The following is a 23,452-nucleotide window of genomic DNA, read 5'->3' as shown; positions in this document are numbered from 1 at the left end:
TTTTACTGAAGAATGCACAGCGCTTGTTTACGCGCCTGTGTGCATAGGCACATTACAATTAATGGGCTGTATTTTAGCTTGGTAAAAAAAAGCTGCAGTGTGCAAGAGGCCTTACTGGTTTCAACTCTATACCAGGGAGTCTCTGAAGCTTTCTAAAAACAATATAGCAAGGGCTAAGGTAAGGCCCTTTTCTCAAAATCAAAGAAAGCTTGTATTTTTCCGCAACCAAGGTACATTATTGTTATATTGGTACATAGGGGAGCTGGATTTTTGAGAGAAATAAAAATGTGAACTTAGCCTCTACGCTAAAGAACGCTATGGGAAGGAAAGGTTAGTATGTGCTGATGGGGTGGGGTTTAAATTAAATGTCCTTTCCTGTCCAGCATGGGCAAACCACAGGCTCACTTTACCCACCCCACGTACATATACTGCGGCAGAAATCATGTACCTGTACTACCTTTTTATCTCCGGGTCTGGGGCGATAAAACACATCCAATAAAAAAATGTAAAAAGTCTAATTTCTTCATCAATTTAGGGCAATATGTATTCTGCTACATATTTTTGGTTAAAAAAATCCCAATAGGCATAGATTATTTCAATCAGTGCGCGATGCGGTCTCTGGCGGCGCACGCGCGCCACATAGAGGCTATTGCATGAATTGACGTACAGGTACGTGATTTTGCACAATAGAGCCGACCTGCCACAGTAAATGTATGTTATGCGGTCCGCAGGTGGTTATTAGTGGCCACGGCAGCAGCAATGACTAATCTTGCCCTTTACCTTCCACCTTTCAGTTTGGCTACTTGGAGGGAAAAAAAAAAATACCCAGTATTTCTGGATACAGAGGAACATGTGACAGAGCTCTTATTGGCGACTGTCCACTCAATCACCTGTACTGTCACATTGGGTTGGGAAGAAGGTCCTTGGCCCTATGTAAGCTCTTCATCATACCTTAAAGCTTTCACAGGGCTAACTCTACTTTCCCCCAGTGACTGAATGGTAGTCATGGGAAATATCAGCAGTATCTGGGGGCATTAATAAACCAAACCTGTTGCTTTGTGCTGCAAAAGCCAAGCATAGGATCACTGTAAGGAAACTGTGATGTGATATTTAAATAATAAGTCTTACCATGTGGTGATGCAAAGGGCTCTCCACAGGACACCCAAACTTCAATAGGATGACGCAGAATATAACACAGCAAATACTCATCCACTGTCACCTCTTCAAGGCCCATCTGTGTTACTGTAGATGCGTCAGTTTCATGATCTACAATCAAAGAATACATAGTAAAGATACCCTTGTATTTCAAATCCCATGAAATAGCTCTATACTGCTTCTATCTACAATGTATGCCTGTGTATGCCCTGTTATTGAGTGTTGCCCCCTGGTGGACATTAATATCTTTGTATATGTAGCTATATAAACTCGTGTGCATATTGTATTAGAGGGGAATACATAGTCTGGAATTTATATAAAAATTCCAAAATAGGAACATTCTGAGCCTTCCTCACCCTCTAAAAAAAGGAGTAAGCAGCTAATACTAAAACTGAATAATTCATTAACCACCATAAAAATTTAGATACAAACTGATCTGGATCTCCACATTTTAGTTGTTATAATAGTGCAGACTTAAGCCCCGTACACACGAGTAGAAATTCGGCCGGGAAATTTCGTCTAACGACCGATCTGCCGATTTTCGGCTTGTTAGTATGATACTTCCGACAACCGACTCCGACTTTTCGGCCGAAAAAATCCTGGTGTGCAGGCTATATAATTTTTGTCAACCGTCAAAACACGACCGATTTTTGTCTAATTAGTACAGATTTAGATGGGGAAAAATCTTATGAGCAAGACTAGGCATGCTCAGAGATGAAAGAACACAAAGAAAGCAATCCAACAAATGACATCTCTTCTGAAGTAGAATTCTGTCGTGCGGGAAAATTTGTGTGCAGTCTAGAGCACATTCCAACCAACAGACACGACTCTGGACAAAAGACGGACGACCGGTCGGCGGAAATTCGTTGCGTGTGTACGAGGCTTCACTCCTCAGGGATAGGTATGTGTTGTTTTTTATTCCTGAGCAGAAATGGCAGCTCAGTGGTAGGTTGTATGACACCCATGGAGTCAAACCTCTCACCTGCCTAGCGCAGAGCTGATAAGGCTCCATTCACACCTGAGCGTATCTTTTTTGGGCGTGTGTTTTTTTTTTTTTTTTCTTTTTCAGGCGTTTGGAGGCAGGCATTGACATCTAAAAAAAAAGCTTGTAATCTGCCAAAAAAGAAGCTCCTGGCAAAACGCTTGTGGGAACAAGGTCCATTGAAATGAATGGGATTTTACTTGCTGGGTGTTTTGGAACTTTAGAGATGAGCGTTTTACGAGCTGAAAAACGTTCAGGTGTGAACAGGGCCTAAGGCTCCATTCACATATAGGCGTTTTGGTTTGGCAGAATTGCCATTGCCAGACAGTTTGCTGTGTCTCCCAGCACTGTCTCAAGAGCATGGAGGAGGTTCCAGGAGACAGGCAGTTACTCTAGGAGATCTGGACAGGGCTGTAGAAAGTCCTTAACCCATTAGTAGGATCGTTATCTGCTCTTTTGTTCAAGGAGGAACAGGATGAGCACTGCCAGAGCCCTACAGAATGATCTCTAGCAGGCCTCTGGTGTAAGTGTCTCTGACCAAACAATCAGAAACAGACTTCATGAGCGTGGCCTGAGATCCCGATGTCCTCTAGTGGGCCCTGTGCTCATTGCCTGATACCGTGGAGCTCTATTGGCATTTGCCATTGAACACCAGAATTGGCAGGTCCGCCACTGGTGCCCTGTGTTTTTCACAGATGAGAGTAGGTTCACCCTGAGCACATGTGACAGACTTGAAAGGATCTGGAGAAGCTGTGGAGAACATTATGCTGCTGGTTTGGTGGTGGGTCAGTGATGGTCTGGGGAGGCATATCCATGGAGGGATGCACAGACCTCTACTGGCTAGACATGACACCCTGACTGCCATTAATCCTGGGACCCATTGTCAGACCCTATGCTGGTGCAATGGGTCCTAGGTTCCTCCTGGTGCACGACCGGCCTCATGTGGTGAGAGTATGCAACCAGTTCCTGTAGGATGAAAGAACTGATGCTATTGAATGGCCCCATGCTCTTTTGACCTAAATCCAATAGAACACCTCTGGGACATTATGTTTCAGTCCATCCGACGCTGCCAGTTTGCATCTCCGTCTGTTCAGACGCTCAGTGATGCCCTGATCCAGATCTGGAAGAAAATTCCCCAGGACACCATCCGTCGTCTCATTAGGAGCATGCCCGACGTTGTCAGACATGGGGGCCATACAAATTACTGAGTACCATTTTGAGTTGCTGCAATGAAATTTCTGCAAAAAGGACTAGCCTGCTGCATAATTTTTCACTTTGGTTTTCGGGGTGTCTTTGAATTTAACCCTCTTTAGGATGATAATTTTCATTTCCGTCAAAACGTGACATCCTTTTGTTCTTAACACAATACTCAGTCCATATCAGTATAGATATCCAACATGAGATTTTTCCCCATTGAGATCTAAAGTGTTTTCCAAGTTTTCCTTTATTTTTTTTTTGAGCAGTGTAGTTTTTTAGGTTCTAATTGATTGTGCTGATTGTCACTATATACTAGAAGCCTGCACTATAATTACAAATCCTTAGTTAAGTTTCATATTATTACAAATGCTCATTGAGGATTGGCTCTTTTTTGGTTCCTTTAACCGGTTGCCGACCGCCGCACGACTATATACTGCGGCGGTCAGCCCTGGCCAGGCAGAGTGACGTATCGATACGTCACTTGCCTGTCACTGACTTGCGCGCCCGCCGCGGCTCGTTCACAGGCAAGTCAGTGCGTGTGTCCGGCGGACTCGATGTCCGCCGGTCACACTACGAACGCTCCTGTGAAGGGAGAAAGGCGGAGCGGCTTATGTAAACAAGCCGCCCGTCATTCTCCCTGGTGTAAAAATGAAGATCTGACAGTTCTACTATGTAGAACCGTTGATCTTTGCTTTTACACCAATAGCCATGTCCCTGCACAGTTAGAAACACGCCCCTAGGACACACTTAACCCCTCCCTGTCCAATAAAGTTAACCCCTTCCCTGCCATTGTCATTTTTGCAGTAACAGTGCATATATATAGCACTGATTACTGCAGTAATGTCACTGGTACCCCCAAAAGTGTCAAAAATGTCAGTCAAGGGTCCGATCTGTCCGCCGCAATGTCGCAGTACCGCAAAAAAAATCGCAGATCGCCGCCATTACTCGTTAAAAAAAAAAACACCAAAAATGACAAAAATCTTTCCCTTTGTTAGTAAACGCAATAACTTTTGCGCAAACCAATCAAAATACGCTTTTTGCGATTTTTTTTTACCAAACATATGTAGCGTAAAACAATTTGGCCGAAAATGTTAAAAAATTTTGATTTTTACATTTTTTTGGGGGGGAATTTCATATAAAAAAAAGTGAAAAATATTGTTATTTTTGCAAAAATTACGCTCTTTTTTTGTTTATAGCGCATGATCAAAAAATTGCACAGGTGATCAAATACCACCAAAAGAAAGCTCTATTTGTGGGAAAAAAAGGACGTGAAATTCGTTTAGGTACAGCGTCGCACGACCGCGCAATTGTCCGTCAAAGTCACGCAGTAAAAAATCACAAAAAACCCCCTGGTCTTTTAGCAGCCAAATCCTCCGGGGCTTAAGTGGTTAAGTAGTTGACTTTAACCAGTTGCCGACCGCCGCACGACTATATACTGCGGCGGTCAGCCCCGGCCAGGCAGAGTGACGTATCGGTACGTCACTCGCCTGTCACTGACTTGCGAGCCTATCGCGGGCGCGCGCGCGCCCGCCGCGGCTCGTTCACAGACAAGTCAGTGCGTGTGACCGGCGGACTCGATGTCCGCCAGTCACACTGCGATCGCTCCTGTGAAGGGAGAAAGACAGAGCAGCTTGTGTAAACAAGCTGCCTGTCAGATCTCCCTGTGTAAAAGTGAAGATCTGTCCGTTCTACTATGTAGAACGGTTGATCTTTGCTTTTACACCAATAGGAATGTCCCTACACAGTTAGAATCACGCCCCTAGGACACACTTAACCCCTCCCTGTCCAATAAAGTTAACCCCTTCCCTGCCAGTGTCATTTTTGCAGTAACAGTGCATATGTATAGCACTGATTACTGCAGTAATGTCACTGGTACCCCCAAAAGTGTCAAAAATGTCAGTCAAGGGTCCGATCTGTCCGCCGCAATGTCGCAGTACCGAAAAAAAAAATTGCAGATCGCCGCCATTACGCGTTAAAAAAAAAACACCAAAAATGACAAAAATCTTTCCCTTTGTTAGTAAACGCGATAACTTTTGCGCAAACCAATCAAAATACGCTTTTTGCGATTTTTTTTTACCAAACATAGGTAGCATAAAACAAATTGGCCGAAAAATGTTAAAAAATTTTGATTTTTACTTTTTTTTTGGGGGAATTTCATATAAAAAAATGTGAAAATATTGTTATTTTTGCAAAATTTACGCTCTTTTTTTGTTTATAGCGCGTGATCAAAAAATCGCACAGGTGATCAAATACCACCAAAAGAAAGCTCTGTTTGTGGGAAAAAAAGGACGTCAAATTCGTTTAGGTACAGCGTCGCACGACCGCGCAATTGTCCGTTAAAGTCACGCAGTAAAAAATCGCAAAAAAAAACCCTGGTCCAAATCCTCCGGGGCTTAAGTGGTTAAACTAATATGAGGAGCATTGGTTATGACGTTATTTTGCTCATGCTTTTTACGTTGAAATCATAGATAGCCAGACAAGGCTTAAAAAAAAGCTCAGCAATGACATACCCCTTCCTAATATTATTCTTAGTGCAAGTATATGTAAATTGAGTTATAAACTATATTAAAATCCATATAGAATGAGACACTGCATTAACCTGTAAAATAGTGGAGGTTTTCCTCTGAGATTTATAAGATAAGACACCTAAGCTATAATTGAACTTTAGTAAGAGGTTCTCACCATTTCGGTTGTCGGTTTGAACCTCCTCATCGCCGATTTGCTCCTTGCTTTGTGCATGGAAATCATTCACAGCCCAAGCGACCAAACTAGAAAATTCCAGGCTGACGGTACCATCTACAGTATATAGCCTGCAGGCAGGTCTGGGGAGGTCCAGCTCTTTTGTACAGAGGTCTAGTAGCTGGACAAATGGCAAAAGAACACAGGGAAATTATTTATATACACACACACACACACTATATAACCAAAAGTATTGAGACACCTATGTTTACACGCACATGAACTTTAATGGCATCCCAGTCTTAGTCCGTAAGGTTCAATAGTGAGTTGGCCCATCCTTTGCAGCTACTCTTCTGGAAAGGCTGTGTATTACTAAAGGCAAAACCATTTTTTAAGTTTTGGATAGAGTGGAGAGGAACTGGACCCCCTGTCAGTTTGTATTGCTGTCTTTGTCCCCAGTAAGGAGATTCACCCTTGCTATTTGTCTTGTTTACTGTTATCATTGAGATTAAAGTATAAGGAAATCCCAAATTTTGAGTTGTCCCTAGAAAAGTGATAGGTGGTAAATCTTACAATGGGGACACTAAATCTGGTGACCTGGGGAGGGGGGGGGGGGGTAGCAGAAAATTCCCTTAATTTGCAGGGATTTCCTTTCACTTCCTGTTTGGCTATGGGAGTGGAGGGAAATCTCCACTATGGGACATGGCTGGTGAAAGAGATCTGATAGGGGTTATGACTCTCCCTTTCTCTATCTAAGAAGAAAAATAAAGTTTTGCCTACAGTTGTACTATAGGGCACTGGTATACAATATAGTGCCGGTACTGTAGTCGCGACAAACAAAGATTCAGCAATGCACATCTACCAACAGGTAAAGATAGTAATCTTTGTCTATAACCAGGTGTGTCCCCAAAAAACGTTTTTTTTGTTTATTTTGGTGTTTTGGGGACACACCTGGTTATGTGCATACAGTGGGCAGAGTCATGCAAAACATTACTTTATGCCCCATAAGACAGATGCACATCTAGAACCACTGATGTACAGTGCAAATATAGTCCATTATACAGCTATTTATTCCAAACTACATACGACTGTTTTAGGCATTTTTGCCTTTATCAGTGCAGTGTATGGAAACCATGGCTTCTAAGGATTAGGGTTTAGGATCCAAAAAAAACAATGTAAACATACAGGTTATGGTGATAAGGGACTAAAGGAATAAAAAAGCCCTCTAACCAAATCACAAAGAAGGGAATAAAGCATTAGCTATCACTTTTTTGATCATTCAACATGCCATGTAAAACAGAAGAAGCCACTATTTCACAAAGATCCTAATGTAGTGCTCACCTCTAGAAATGTCCCAGCAATGAGGAGTCTTCCATTCCTGAATCCACTACCGTTTTTGTAGGCCTTCACTCTTATAGCCCTGTAATTTTTAGCAGTTGACATATACTGTGCAATACTGAAGTCATGGCGCTGGGATCTCATAGCGGACAGCACATCTTTCAAGTAGTCCAGCGTATGTTCTGCTTCAGCACTGGATAGGTCTGTCTGTACAAAGTCAGAACAGCTTAGCCAGAAAATATCTATATTATATAGTTACAAAATATGTGGCATAATGTAAAAATAATACCATACATAGCATTGGTGATTGTAGCCAGTAGTGATGAGCCAAAGTTTAGCCTGAACCAATGGGAAGCTGTTACATGATAGCAGGCTGCCAGCCCATTCAGCTGTGGGCTGGGAATTCTTCACCCCACAGCAACAGGTAAGAAAGGGGAAGGGGCAGGGGTGTTGATTTAATCATTGACCTGGCCACATGGCCATATATGGAAAATGTCATTGACCAAATATGGCCTTATGGTATAGTAGGTCAATGATATCATTATCCCCAAACCCTTGTTACACGTGCCTATGGGGCAAGAAATTGCCTTGCTGCAGCTGATTGGGCCGGTGGCTTGCTACTTGAAATGGCTCCCCGAAGGTTCATGCTGAACTGGATTTAGCCAAACCTTAGTTAATCACTAGTAGCCAGTACTTGAAAATGTTTAGTAAAATATAAAGCTCTAGCCAGACTGCATTAAAGTGTAAAGGAGGACCACACAGTGAAGATCTCTGGAACCGGGCAGAGTTAAGTATAAGACCAGGTGGGCTGCATTCAGGGGGGTGGGGGCCATGTCTTAAAGGACAACTTAAGTGTGGGCAGGGGCTATAGGTCAGCAAATATTAGCAGATAATATTGACACCAATAGCCCCTAGTATAATCTCTGAAGGAAATATCTACGATGCCTTTCTATGATTCCTTTGAAGGAACCAGGTTTGGAATAACTTATTCTTTCACAAACAAAAAATACATACATGTCTCTTTCCTTCTCTCCCTCTGGTGCTCACACAAGCATCACCTACACCTACAGGCTCACAAAGATCAACCAAAATGAAACCCATAACACTCAATCTGAGGAATTCAATGAAACTTTATTGACAATTTTCTGGCTTTGGTCCTTTAAAATGGCCTGCAACTGATGAAACAATCCCTGCTGCCCATTTCAGCAACTTTACTGACACTAGCGGCAAACAAAAATAAGGACCCCCAGTTTTGTAGGTAAAAAAAGTAGAAGTAATGAAGACCAACTCTTTTCTGGCAAACAGTGACAGGAAACACCCCTGATGCCACTTTGTTATTGGAGGGATCTTTTTCCTGTACCTGAACACAGTGCGCATGCTGTTCATCATTTACTCCAGTGTTACTCCTTCCAGCAGTTTCCATATCCAATTGTAAACATAGGTGCAGCGCTAATCAAAAAACAAGCTAAAATCAATGTCCATATCCAAGAGCAAAAAACAGAAGGATGTCCACTTTGCTCAGGAAATCTTCTATGAGTGATAAAAGAATCGTCACCAGCACCCAATCACAAAGCCTCTTACCGAATCGCATTGACCCTCATCACAAAGGTCAATACAGGCAGCAAATCTTAAATTAAGCAGGTAAGGCCATAAATTCTCTATCTCACTCCCAGTAGTGTCATCGGTTCATGTGGGGACAAGTAGGACACCTCTCATAGTGCAATATTGTCAAATATATATTATTGGTAAAGTAAAAACAACTTACATTCAAGAAAAGTATCAACAGCATATCATCCTCTTCCTAAACACTCGTGTTGAAACCACAAATACTGGTTTCCAACCAACTAGATGGCTGCCGCATCCCCCACCTGTGTATGCGTCACGCACCGCTGGCAATATATATCTTGCTTCCATATCCAATTGCCATCATTTTGAAAACTCTCCCCATCAGCTCAATCACCCTCTGCTGCAGCCATATGGATGTTCTGGACACCAATCTCATACACCCACTCATACAATCCCTATCAGGTTCTTCCCATCCAGATTCAGAACTCCCCGCTGCTGCACTGTCTGTGGGACAGCGGCAGTGGCAGGAGGTACAGCGCAGTGCATATGGACACTCCATCCTCACTATGCTTCCACAACAGGCACATCGATCTGTCACCCACACCCTATGTCATGTGGAGGCTTGTCGCAGGCACCCTTTATGTATTCCCCACAATTTTTTTCTTAGAAGGACCAACCCACATCATGCAAATTTTAGCTATAGAATGTCTTAATTGTATAAATTACTTATCATTTATGTATAAATACGTATTAGAGAATTCTTCTACTATTAAACCGTATTGTAGAAAAATTTTGTTTTGCATTGGTAAAAAGTAAAAATAATAATATGACATATAAGGGGAGGCTGGAAATGTTAAGTTGATGATGATGATTATTGTTAGTTTTATTAATTAACAGGATTTATATACGGATAACAGTCTGCCCAGTATGTTACAAAATTAAGGGTGACAGTACAGTTGCACTACCATGGGAGATTACAATCCAAACAATATTAATATTACATGACATTAGCAATCATCATATTCAATATTGAATGAGTTACCTTTCCGACATGAAGACATTGAAATGGTCCTAAAGGACTTAGGTTGGAGTCTTTTAGTCCTGAGGCACAAGAGAACAATGTACCCACTTTTATTTTCTTCATTTCTCTCATTGGTCTTAAGGTTCTTGCACAGGACACACAAGTCACGGTTTCCTCTTTGTTGTTTGGTGAGATCAGAAGATAGCCCTATAACAAATGTTCATGAATTCACAAAAAGTTATACATCTATTCTGGCACATTAAGTTAAAACAGATCTAAACTTAATGTGTTTGTTACCCTAACACTTCATATTCCTGATGTGTGCCTGCTGTACCATGTACTTGTATGAGGAAGTATCCTGTTCTCTTTGTATTGCTTCCTTTATGTGAAATCACTGGTTTCTGCCAGTTTCTATGCTTTCCCATGCAAAACTTACTACACTAAGCAAGAGAACACACCATGGTCAGTTCTCTAGCTATGCTAATAACTCAGTATGCTCTTTTCCTATGATCAGACTTGTCCTGACACACCTCCATTGTACAGCCTATCACTGGGAAGCTCAGTAGATCGAATGTGATCACTTATAAAAAGGGAAAAAAGTATTTTTTTTTTATCTAAACAAAAATGTTTTGCCTTTCATTTCTATTAGAGTCGGTTCACACTAAGGCGACACGACTCTGTACTACTTCGGGGGCGACTTGTGCATTGCCATGCACCACGACTTCAGAGCGACTTGCATGAACTTCACATAATGGAAGTCTACGCAAGTCGCTCCCAGGTCGCCCAAAGTAGTACAGGACCCTTTTTCTAAGTCGGAGCGACTTGTGTCGCTCCTATTAGAACGGGTCCTGTAGCGGTCAATGGACTGCGAGGGAGCGCGACTTGTCAGGCTGACAAGTCGCCTGACAAGTCGCGCTAGTGTGGATCGACACTTATAAACAGAATGGGCTGTTTTACAAGGTGATCGACAATTGTTTTCGTCTGCAGCTTTCAGTAAAATAATACCTGGTGATCTTGCCATGAAGATCCTTGTTTAGACACTTCCTGTTGACACTTCCAAGAATGTCAGCTGTCAAGTGTAGGCTTGAGTTGCCAACCTGTTACCCCTCCCCATGCCCCCCACAAAGTTTTACACTCATCTGGTCATGCTTCTTTCAGATCCACACTGTGTTACCCAAGATGATCCGAACAGCCACTGCAGCAACAACTCTTAGTGTGTTTTTTTTTTCAGTTCAGCTTGTGCATGCATGGAAAAAATCCAATTCTTTAGAGAAGTACAGCCAACGCTTGTTTGGGTGTACTTCTCCTGTGGATCACAGGGAAGCAGGTCGTACTGAAGCCCGCTGTCGGCTGACGTCGGACCATATGGTTGGGATCAGTGGTGTTTGATCGCACAACTCCCAGTCTTAGAGCTGGTGGGGGACAGATGCCTCCACCGATCCAATGCTGCATCCACCTAAGTATGATTCCAAAAAAAATAGTTCCATGCATGCACAAAAGAACTGTGTGCCGTCTGCGAGAATTTTCAGCAGCAGCTGTGTGGCTTTCCATGGGTTGCACAGTGTGAATCTGGTAGGAGCATGGATGGGTAAAAGGCTTTGGGGATGCTTAGCAGGGTAGCCTAAAGTATCTTTATACAAAAGTATGGGTAGCATTTAAAATGGGGATTAAATACGAAAAAAGTATATTAAATGTTTTTTTCTCCTTTTACTTCAGTAACTTCTGTGTAAAAAAAAAATTAATTAAATATAATATATATATATATATATATATATATATATATATATATATATATATATATATATATATAATATAATTAGCTGCTCCTGACAACTGTGGGTAACTATACTTGATATTTCTTTCTTTGCATGTTAACAAACATGGGGGATAAAACACCTAGTAATGATCTTCCGACTACGCCTGATCTTGATTCCTCTGGTACCTGACCTCTGGCTTGCTTCTTGAATCGGAACCATCAGCTTATCTTCTGCCTGTGTTATACTGACCACAGCCTAGCTCCTGTTTACACTCTCTTCTTCCAAATCTGTACCTCTGCTGCCCACCCGCTGCCAACTTCTGCCTATTTCTTGATTTTCCAAGCCAGGTGATGACTTCTGGTATGAGCTCCTGTTCTTCAAAATCTACATCATAGCAAAAATCAACATAATAGCAAAAATCAGTTTATCTGCTGACCAGGACTTACTACATGCCTCTGTGTCATGTACCCTGTCATCAATCGAGGGGACAAACAGGACAGGAGGTGTAAGAGAGAGACATTTATTTGTTCAGCTTATGCCAGGTACATGCCATTGGTTGTTAAACTGTGGGCAGCTTCTGAGAGCTACACCTGTGGGCATGTGCCCAGTGTAAAAGAACTTTAGGATGCATAAGTTACATCCTTCCTAGGTCAAAGACGGGCATTCCTTAGCACTCTTGCTGTGGTGAAACCACAAATCCCCTCAAGCCCCCCCCCCACCTCTGGGAGTTATGCCTATGGCTGTCAGAGTATTGGAATGTTTATGGGACTTGTAGTTTCATAGCAGCTGGAGTGAGAAGGTTGCCTATTCCTGTCCTAGGTTCTTAATAGTTCATATCTCTATATTAAAAAAAAAAACAATTTACTACAGGAAATCCAAACTGTTTGGGACCCTGATAACAACAGTTAAATGTTAAAGGTTATTTTTGCAAACCTATTGTTTTACTGGGTATATTAAATGGGGAATGTCTTTTATAAATGTCCCTTATTTTCCACCTGTCCCCTTTTGTCTCACTTCTCCATGGTATCTATAGAGCAGGGATCCTCAAACTACGGCCCTCCAGCTGTTGCGGAACTACACATCCCATGAGGCATTGTAAAACTCCGATGTTCACAGACATGACTAGGCATGATGGGAAATGTAGTTCCTAAACAACTGGAGGGCCATATTTTTAACCGGTTGCCGACTGCGCACAGTATATTTACTGTGGCAGTCGGCCCCGGCCAGGCAGAGTGACGTAGGTGTACGTCGCTCGCCTGTCACTCCTTCTAGAGCCAATAGCGGGCGGGCGTGCGCCCGCTGAGGCGCGCGCCCGCCTCGGCTCGTTCACGGAGGAGTGCGGGAGTGTGACTAGCGGACCCGATGTCCGCCGGTCACACTACGATCGCCGGTACAGCGGGAGAAAGACAGAGCGGCTTATGTAAACAAGCCGCCTGTCAGTTCTCCCTGTGTAAAAGTGAAGATCAGACAGTTCTACTATGTAGAACTGTTGATCTTTGTTTTTACACTAGTAGACCTGTCCCTGCACAGTTAGAATCACGCCCCTAGGACACACTTAACCCCTCCCTGTCCAATACTGTTAACCCCTTCCCTGCCAGTGTCATTTTTGCAGTAACAGTGCATATATATAGCACTGATTACTGCAGTAATGTCACTGGTACCCCCAAAAGTGTCAAAAATGTCAGTCAAGGGTCCGATCTGTCCGCCGAAATGTCGCAGTACCGCAAAAAAAATCGCAGATCGCCGCCATTACTCGTTAAAAAAAAAAAACACCAAAAATGACAAAAATCTTTCCCTTTGTTAGTAAACGCGATAACTTTTGCGCAAACCAATCAAAATACGCTTTTTGCGATTTTTTTTACCAAACATAGGTAGCGTAAAACAAATTGGCCGAAAATGTTAAAAAATTTTGATTTTTACATTTTTTTGGGGGGGAATTTCATATAAAAAAAAGTGAAAAATATTGTTGTTTTTGCAAAAATTACACTCTTTTTTTGTTTATAGCGCGTGATCAAAAAATCGCACAGGTGATCAAATACCACCAAAAGAAAGCTCTGTTTGTGGGAAAAAAAGGACGTGAAATTCCTTTAGGTACAGCGTCGCACGACCGCGCAATTGTCCGTTAAAGTCACGCAGTAAAAAATCGCAAAAAACCCCCTGGTCTTTTAGCAGGAAAATCCTCCGGTGGTAAAGTGGTTAAGACCCCTGCTATAGAGGAAGGATTTTCTGTACTTCCTAAAAATAGCAACCGCCACATCTAATAATTTTTTTGGGTTTAGATACACTTTAAGCACTGTGATCACTTACCGGTTGACTTATCTCCTCTGTACTGGTAATAGTATAGGTGCAGACTGAAGTGTGAATGGCTGCTGTGATATCCATATCCAGCTGATCACTATAAAGTGCCATCAGCACTTTTCTATTATCATCATAAGACCATTTCTGATTGGCTGCTCCATTGATGTGTTCTTTATATTTCTGTAATGAAAGAAGTATAACTCAAACTGGGGTTCACAATGAGATCATAAAACAGAAAATAAGACTACAGAATGGCACGTCTTACCTGAAGAATAATAGGGCATCCTGTGAACCTTATTTCTTGCTCTTTAACCCCAGGGTATACTTTTGGCAATGAGAGTGCCAGTACAAGGTCTGTGTTACTAGCTAAATGGAATGTTCTATTAAAAATACAAATAAGAAAGGTTTACGTTTGGACATACAGTTATGAGCTCATACATTACAGGGGAATCATAAGGGTTTCGATTTGTTTTTGTTTTTTTTGAGTGTACACATTTTCAAATTGATGTTTTATAAATAATCATTAATGGGGTGCACCAATGACACAAAGCATTTTTTGGGGTTTTTAACCACTTAAGCCCCGGAGGATTTGGCTGCTCAAAGACCAGGCCCTATTTTGCAATTCGGCACTGCGTGACTTTAACGGACAATTGCCCGGTCGTGCGACGCTGTACCCAAATTAAATTGACGTCCTTTTTTTCCCACAAACAGAGCTTTCTTTTGGTGGTATTTGATCACCTGTGCGATTTTTACTTTTTGCGCTATAAACAAGAAAAGAGCGACAATTTTGAAAAAAATAACAGTATTTTTCACATTTTGTTATATGAAACTCCCAAAAAAAAATGTAAAAATCAAAATTTTTTAACATTTTAGGCCAATTTGTTTTCTGCTACATATGTTTGATAAAAAAAATCGCAATAAGCGTATTTTGATTGGTTTGCGCAAAAGTTATTGCGTTTACTAACTAAGGGAAAGATTTTTGTCATTTTAATTGTTTTTTTTTAACGAGTAATGGCGGCGATCTGCAATTTTTTTTTTTTTGCCGGACTGCGACATTGCGGCGGACAGATAGGACCCTTGACTGACATTTTTACACTTTTGGGGGTACCAGTGACATTACTACAGTAATCAGTGCTATACATATGCACTGTTACTGTAAAAATGACACTGGCAGGGAAGGGGTTAACTTTTTTCGTGATCAAGGGGTTAAGTGTGTCCCTAGGGGCGTGCTTCTAACTGTAAAGGGGCGTGGCTAGTGATGTAACCACAGAGACATGCGATCCTACATAGCAGGATCGTATGATCTCTGCAGTTAGATCAGGGAGAATGACAGGCGGCTTTGTTTACATTAGCCACCTGCCTTTCTCCCTCTGCACCGGGAGATCACGGGTGATCGGCGGACATCGGAACCGCCGGTCACTCGCGCGGACATGTCAGGGAACTAACAGGGGCGGGAGCGCGCCTCAGGTGGGTCTCGTAGGTGAGCGAAATAGTACTACGTCACTTAGCCTGTACAGGGCTGACCGCCGCAGTAAATAGTCGTGTGGCGGTCGGCAAGTGGTTAAAGAAAAAGAACAGCAGAAATTGTGCAGGTCTGACTGTAACACCATATAAAGCAGCTTAAACAGAAAAGGCGAGGTAAAGCTCAACTAAACTAAGTTTAATTTACAGTAGTTAATTACATTTAAGATTTATAAAAACAAAAGGTGTTTAATGTCTCAGGCTCCATTCACACCTGAGCGTATCGTTTTCAGGAGTTTTTCCGGGCTTTTTCTTGCAGGTGTTTGGAGGCAGAGGTCGACATCTAAAAAAACGCTTGTAATCTGCCAAAGAAAGAAGCTCATGTACTTTTTTGAGCTTCAGGCGTTTTGCTTCTGGCGACAAAACACTTATATGTGAACAGGGGCCATTTGCTTGTTGGAAGTTTTGAGACTTCAGAGATGAGCATTTTACGAGCTGAAATATGCTCAGATGTGAACAGGGTCTTAGAGTTCTTTCAGGCAGGTGGCAGTGCTTACCGTCCTCAAAAAGCGATCTTGAAATAAAATGAAAATACACCTGCTAAAAAATTACATAGAGTGCCTTAAAGTATTCATACCCCTATATATTTTCCACATTTTGTTATGTTACAACCAAAAACTTAAATGTATTTTATTGGGATTTTATGTGATAGACCAACACAAAGTGGCACATAATTGTGGAGTGGAAGGAAAACGATAAATGGTTTTCAAAATTTTTTAAAAATAAATATGTGAAAAGTGTGGCGTGAATTTGTATTCAGCCCCCTTTACTCTGATACCCCTAACTAAAATCTAGTGGAACCAATTGCCTTCAGAAGTCACCTAATTGGTAAATAGAATCCACCTGTGTGTAATTTAATCTCAGTATAAATGCAGCTGTTCTTTAACCACTTAAGCCCCGGAGGATTTTCCTGCTAAAAGACCAGGGGGTATTTTGCGATTCGGCACTGCGTGACTTTAACGGACAATTGCGCGGTCGTGCGACGCTGTACCTAAACGAATTTGGCGTCCTTTTTTTCCCACAAACAGAGCTTTCTTTTGGTGGTATTTGATCACCTGTGCGATTTTTTGATCACGCGCTATAAACAAAAAAAGAGCGACAATTTTGCAAAAATAGCAATATTTTTCACATTTTTTTATATGAAATTCCCCCAAAAAAAATGTAAAAATCGAAATTTTTTAACATTTTCGGCCAATTTGTTTTATCCTACCTATGTTTGGTAAAAAAAACCGCAAAAAGCGTATTTTTATTGGTTTGCGCAAAAGTTATCGCGTTTACTAACAAAGGGAAAGATTTTTGTCATTTTTGTTGTTTTTTTTTTTAACGCGTAATGGCGGCGATCTGCGATTTTTTTGCGGTACTGCGACACTGTGGCGGACAGATCGGACCCTTGACTGACATTTTTGACACTTTTGGGGTTACCAGTGACATTTCTACAGTAATCAGTGCTATACATATGCACTGTTACTGTAAAAATACACTGGTAGTGAAGGGGTTAACTTTATTTGGGAGGGAGGGGCTGTGTGTGTCCCTAGGGGCGTGCTTTCTACTGTGATTGGCTGTGGCTTGAGCTGTAAGGACACTGATCAACGGATCTACATAGTAGATCCGTGTGATCAGTGTCTTTACAGCGAGGAGAATGACAGGTGGCTTGTTTACACAAGCTGCCTGACATTCTCCCTCTCCCCCGACGATCGCCGAGTGACCGGCGGACATCGGGTCCGCTGATCACACGCGCGGGGGGGTCCGTGACCGCGCGGAAGCGGGAGCGCACCTCCGCGGGCGCGCGCTCGCTCCCCAGACCCTCCCAGGCTAGTGACGTTAATTAACGTCACTCTGCCTGGCAGGGGCTGACCGCCGCAGTAAATCTACTTGCGGCGGTCGGCAAGCGGTAAAGCCCTCAGAGGTTTGTTAGAGAACCTTGGTGAACAAAAAGCATCATGAAGACCAAGGAACACACCAGACAGGTCAGGGATAAAACTGTGGAAAAGTTTAAAGCAGGGTTAGGTTATAAAAAAAAATATCCCAAGCTTTGAACATCTCACGGAGCACTGTTCAATCTATCATCCAAAAATGGAAAGAGTATGGCACAACTGCAAACCTACCTAGACATGACCGTCCACCTAAACTGACATGCCGGGCAAGGAGAACATTAATCAGAGAAGCAGCCAAGAGGCCCATGGTAACTCTGGAGGAGCTGCAGAGATCCACAGCTCAGGTGGGAGAATCTATCCACAGGACAACTATTAGTTGTGCACTCCACAAATCTGGCCCTTATGGAAGAGTGGCAAGAAGAAAGCCATTGTTTAAAAAAGCCATAAAAGTAATTTGCAGTTTGCAAGGAGCCATGTAGAGGACACAGCAAACATGTGGAAGAAGGTGCTCTAGCCAGATGAGATCACAAAAAACATTTTGGCCTAAAAGCAAAACACTTTTGTGCTGCAAAACTAACACTGCACATCACCCTGAACACACCATCCCCTCTGTGAAACATGGTGGTGGCAGGATTATGTTGTGGGGATGCTTTTCTTCAGTAGGGACAGGGAAGCTGGTCAGAGTTGATGGGAAGGTGGATGGAGCCAATTACAGGGCAATCTTAAAAGAAAACCTGTTAGAGTCTGCAAAAGACTTGAGACTGGGGCGGAGGTTCACCTTCCAGCAGGACAGCGACCTAAACATACATATTCATGTGTTAGAATTGCCCAGTCAAAGTCCAGACCTCAACCCAATTGAGAATCTGTGGCAAGACTTAAATTGCTGTTCACAGACACTCTCTATCCAATCTGACAGTTATTTTGCAAAGAAGAATGGGAAAAAATGTCACTCTCTAGATGTGCAAAGCTGGTAGAGACATACCCAAAGAGACCTACAGCTGTAATTGCAGTGAAAAGTGGTTTTACAAAGTATTGACTCAGGGGAACTGAATACAAATGCACGCCACACTTTTCAGATATTTATTTGTAAAAAATGTTGAAAACCATTTATCATTTTCCTTCCACTTCACAATTATGTGCCACTTTGTGGTGGTCTACCACATAAAATCCCAATAAAATACATGCAACATGACAAAACGTGGAACATTTCAAGGGGTATGAATACTTTTTTTTAAGGCCCTGTATCTGTGACAATGGGAATAACCGATGTATGTTTTTAGATGTTGTGCATCAATAGAAACACAAAACCCCGTAACTTGGGATGGGAAGGCACTCCCTTGCATCTAACGCCTCCTCCTCTTGCCTAGCTAACAAACTGACTTGAAACTATACTATCTACTGTTTAGGAAGAACTAAAACTTTTTTTTTTTAAATTAATTTTGGATAGAACAAGGGAGGGTTATAACTGTCAGATTTGTTTCACCTGTTGTGTCAATTTGCGAAAATTTCTCTTCTGATGCACATACAGTATCTGACAAAAGTGAGTACACCTCTCACATTTTTGTAAATATTTTATTATATCTTTTCATGTGACAACACTGAAGAAATTACACTTTGCTACAATGTAAAGTAGTGAGTGTACAGCTTGTATAACAGTGTATATTTGCTGTCCCCTCAAAATAACTCAACACACAACCATTAATGTTTAGCAACAAAAGTGAGTACACCCCTAAGTGAAAATGTCCAAATTGGGCCCAATTAGCTATTTTCCTTCCCCGGTATCATGAGACTCGTTAGTATTACAAGGTCTCAGGTGTGAATGGGGAGCAGATGTGCTAAATTTGGTGTTATCGCTCTCACTCTCTCATACTGGTCACTAGAAGTTCAACATGGCACCTCATGGCAAAGAACTCTCTGAAGATCTGAAAAAAAAAAAAAGAATTGTTGCTCTACATAAATATGGCCTAGGCTATAAGAAGATTGTCAAGACCCTGAAACTGAGCTGCAGCATGGTGGCCAAGACCATACAGTGGTTTAACAGGACAGGTTCCACTCAGAACAGGAATTGCCTTGGTTGACCAAAGAAGTTGAGTGCATGTGCTCAGCATCATATCTAGAGGTTGTCTTTGGGAAATAGACGTATGAGTGCTGCCAGCATTGCTGCAGAGGTTGAAAAGGTGGGGGTTCAGCCTGTCAGTTCTCAGACCATATGCCGCACACTGCATCAACTTGGTCTCCATGATTGTTGTCCCTGAAAGAAGCCTCTTCTAAAGATGATGCACAAGAAAGCCCACAAACAGTTTGCTGAAGACAAGCAGACTAAGGACATGGATTACTGGAACCATATCCTGTGGTCTGATGAGACCAAGATAAATGTATTTGGCTCAGATGGTGACAAGCATGTGTGGTGGCAAACAGGTGAGGAGTACAAAGACAAGTGTGTCTTGCCTACAGTCAAGCTTTGTAGTGGGAGTGTCATGGTCTGGGGCTGCATGAGTGCTTCCGGCACTGGGAAACCATTGAGGGAATTGGGTTCCATTAAGGGAACCATGAATGCCAACATGTACTGTGACATACTGAAGCAGAACATGATCCCCTTCCTTCGGAGGCAATCCCTAAAGAAATATTAAACCCTCAGTGTTTTTTCCGCGTTGCTGATGCCTTTGGGGGAGGTGCGGACGGACACTGCTCCTTGTGTTTCACCGTTCTCCGCTCCTGGTCATCGGCAGCGTAGTCGGTGCTGGCACCACAGGTCCCGAATCACCCTCCAGTCCACCAAACTTTGGGGATTGCACGCCTCCTGAAGTTGCCTGTTACCACAACGATCTTTGCTAATTTTTATGTAAGTGTACAGTATTAAAGAATTGGTTTTATTACTTCCTTTTATGACCTGGCGCCCTTGTTTCTTTTTGCATATCTGTCTTGGAGGGATCCCATACCTCACATAGGAGCTGCCAGTCGCCCAACCCCAAATTTTCCTGTGGACATTGCCTCTCATCATCCCAACCAGAGACTTCACATTTCATCTTGCCCTGGACGATTACTTACCTTGGCACCACATTTATGCACAGGTTTAGGGTTTTATATTAACATTCTTTTATGTGTTTTTAACTGCCATCTATTTGCACTTTCCTTTCTTATTTATGGTACTATTGTATCCACGTTATGTGCCGCAGTAAGCGCTGACCCACCAACCTAGGCTGGTGTAGCTGTGTTTGTGTTTCCTCAATGTTTTTAAGTTTAACACATTAAACCCAACTAAACTATCATTCTCCAGTAAACTATTTGCTAAAATTCTTACCCACTCACCTGCAGTTTATACCTTTCCAATGCTGCTGGCTCTTGATCTCTCAGTGCTGCCTCCCTGAACTTCCAGTGTTCACAGGAAAGACTTAAAGTATAACTAAAGGCAATTTTTTTTAAAGTTTTGGATAGAGTGGAGAGGGATTAGACCCCTTGTCAGTTTTTATTACTGTCTGTTCCCCGGTTAGGGTGATTCATCCATCCTCTCTATTTGTCCTGTTTACCATTATCAATGAAAGTGAAAGTAAAAGAAAATCCCACATTTTGAGTTGTCCCCTAAAAAGCAATAGAAGGGAAATCTTCCAATGGAGACAATAGGTTTCATGACCTGGGGGTCCCCAAGGAATTCCCCTAATTTGCAGGGATTTGCTCTCACTTCATGTCTGCCTATGGGACAGGAAGTGAAGAGAAACCTGCATGATTTGACATAGATGGTGAAAAAATCTGACAGCTATAACCCTCCCATGTTCTATCCAAAATTTAAAAATAAAAGTTTTAGTTCTATTTAAACAGTGGATAGTGTCGTTTAAGCTCAGTTTGTTAGCTAGGCAAGGGGGAGAATGAGAAGCAAGGGTGTGCCTTCCCATTCTAAGTTACAAGGTTTTGTGTTTCTATTGATGCAAACAACAAAGTGAGACACAGCTCTTATCTATGCATGCAAGGGTGGCTCCTTTGCGTATATTTGCATATACACTATATTGTCAAACATATCGGAACTCCTGCCTTTACACGCACATGAACTTTATTGGCATCCCAGTCTTAGTCTGTAGGGTTCAATATTGAGTTGGCCCACCCTTTGCAGCTATAACAGCTTCAACTCTTCTGGGAAGGCTGTCCACAAGGTTTAGGAGTGTGTCTATGGGAATGTTTGTCCATTCTTCCAGAAGCGCATTTGTGAGGTCAGACACTGATGTTGGAGAGAAGGCCTGGCTCACAGTCTCCCCTCTAACTCCAGCTGTCATCAGGTTGTCTGTAACTTCATGCTGCCTTACACCCACCATACTTTTAATGAGTATTTGTTTAGTTTATCCAGCTCAGGCACATTTAAATCTGTCAGGATAGTAAATTTAGGGAGCGGCTAATGTACAGAATATTACATTTGCTTTTTGCATTTTCACTGCAATACATATAGAGATTACTTTAGATTGGAGTTAGCTTTAGGTCTTTAGGTCATAGAATTAGGTCTATGTATTCATGTACCTGCTTTCCTCCAGGTATTTCCAGCGTTGACTGAGGTCATCGGGGTCCCGATTTACAAGCAGAACGTCAGCTCCTGCTTGAATCTCTGTCACTCCCAATACAAGATTGGGGAGAGCATAATTAACAATCTGTTCGTCTACATATTCAAACTGTTGTTGATGAATCTTCAACCATTTTCTAGGAGTCCTATGGATGGAAAGGTAAACGTTACTGAAATAATGTGTATCAGGCATGAGACATTCAAATTCAGAGTGCACACTGACCTAGGATAATTAAGGGGCTGAACTGACAGAATGTCACACATAATAACAGGAGTGATGTAAAGTGCAGACATGTTCACAAATCATGGACACAGTAACTTCCAGAAGTCAGACTGTCCCAGTTAGTGTCTTACGTTCTTGGGCCTTTGTATTGCCAGTGCCTGAACATGAATGTACCCAGGCCTCTAAATACTGCCCAGCTTTTAGATTGGACTGACTGGCTCTTAAATTCTACCTTCATTTGTTCAAACCTGATTTTGGGGTGAGTAAATTTGCCTATTACATTGACTAGAGTGATAATGATCCATGTGTAGCGCTAACCCCGCAAGGGCCGCTTATCTATCCAAGGTTCCTCTCTCTCTGTAGTGCAGTGGCAGACAGGCACAATGGAGCATTTACTCCTCTGGCTTAATGAATAGTCTAGGGCAGTGATGGCAAACCTTGGCACCTCAGCTGTTTTAGAACTACAGTTCCCATAATGCTCATGCACTCTGCAGTGTAGATGAGCATCATGGGAAATGTAGTTCCAAAACATCTGGGGTGCCAAGTTTCGCCATCACTGGATTAGGGGTTGCCTTTTCTGTATTTATTGCTGAGTAACTTGGATACGGTAGGGAGCTGTGGGTTAAAAAACAACAAAAAATGGAAAGCACACTCAAAGCTGAAAGGATTTCCCCCTAAATATAATCAAAAAAAGAGGGGAGGAAAAAGGAACTCTCCCACTCATGGGAATACCCCAATTGCAGATGAGTGGTACTCATATGGCAACAATAAGCATACAAAAGTAGGTTACTCCAGAATGCTGAAGAGTAATAAAAGGACACATTTCTCTCTGTAGCTAATTCTTAGAACAGTCCCTGCAATAATTTCTCAGGGAATGGACAGCATTGAGACACCATAGACAACGCCCCAGGCCAAACAAGCCTTAGCAATAATTCACCAAGGGGTTAACAGCAGCACACTCACCCAGGCCCCGTGCGACATTTCCCGATTTGTGCAGCTGTAGATGGGGAAATGTCTCACTGCCTGGGATTAGCCATGTGCAGTAGTCTGGCGGGATTGGGTAGGTGGAATCCTGAACACGCCCAAGCCGAATCCTACTCACAAGTCCTCAAGTAGTTTGATGTCTCCCCCCTGCATCAGGCAGACATTTGAAAAATGGACTCTCCATACTGGTCCTTGTGTGAGATTCCTCTTCTTCTCTGGCCGCAGAGATTTCTTTGAATGGCTAGACCCCTAGGACCTCATTGATTATTCTGGCAGGTGTTAGCTAAGTGGCCTAGGAGGGCAGTATCACTCCA

General features: G+C 42.4%; 1 protein-coding gene across 1 annotated transcript in view; it reads right to left on the bottom strand.

Annotated features, from left to right (window-relative positions):
* Positions 1 to 23,452, bottom strand: part of DCDC1 (doublecortin domain containing 1) — a gene marked incomplete at its 5' end in the record, with an annotated part of 647,338 nt that overhangs the window by 24,587 nt on the left and 599,299 nt on the right. Inside the window, 7 exons of the mRNA XM_082270964.1 lie at positions 1,129 to 1,266; positions 6,017 to 6,194; positions 7,355 to 7,558; positions 9,960 to 10,145; positions 14,003 to 14,173; positions 14,259 to 14,373; positions 21,892 to 22,077. Coding sequence (XP_082127090.1) covers positions 1,129 to 1,266; positions 6,017 to 6,194; positions 7,355 to 7,558; positions 9,960 to 10,145; positions 14,003 to 14,173; positions 14,259 to 14,373; positions 21,892 to 22,077 — 1,178 coding nt within the window. The remainder of the gene's footprint in view (positions 1 to 1,128; positions 1,267 to 6,016; positions 6,195 to 7,354; positions 7,559 to 9,959; positions 10,146 to 14,002; positions 14,174 to 14,258; positions 14,374 to 21,891; positions 22,078 to 23,452) is intronic.

The sequence above is a fragment of the Pelophylax lessonae genome (genome assembly GCF_965119305.1).
Source record: "Pelophylax lessonae genome assembly, chromosome: 10".
NCBI classification, from domain to species: domain Eukaryota; kingdom Metazoa; phylum Chordata; class Amphibia; order Anura; family Ranidae; genus Pelophylax; species Pelophylax lessonae.
This window is presented reverse-complemented; position numbering and strand designations above follow the sequence as displayed.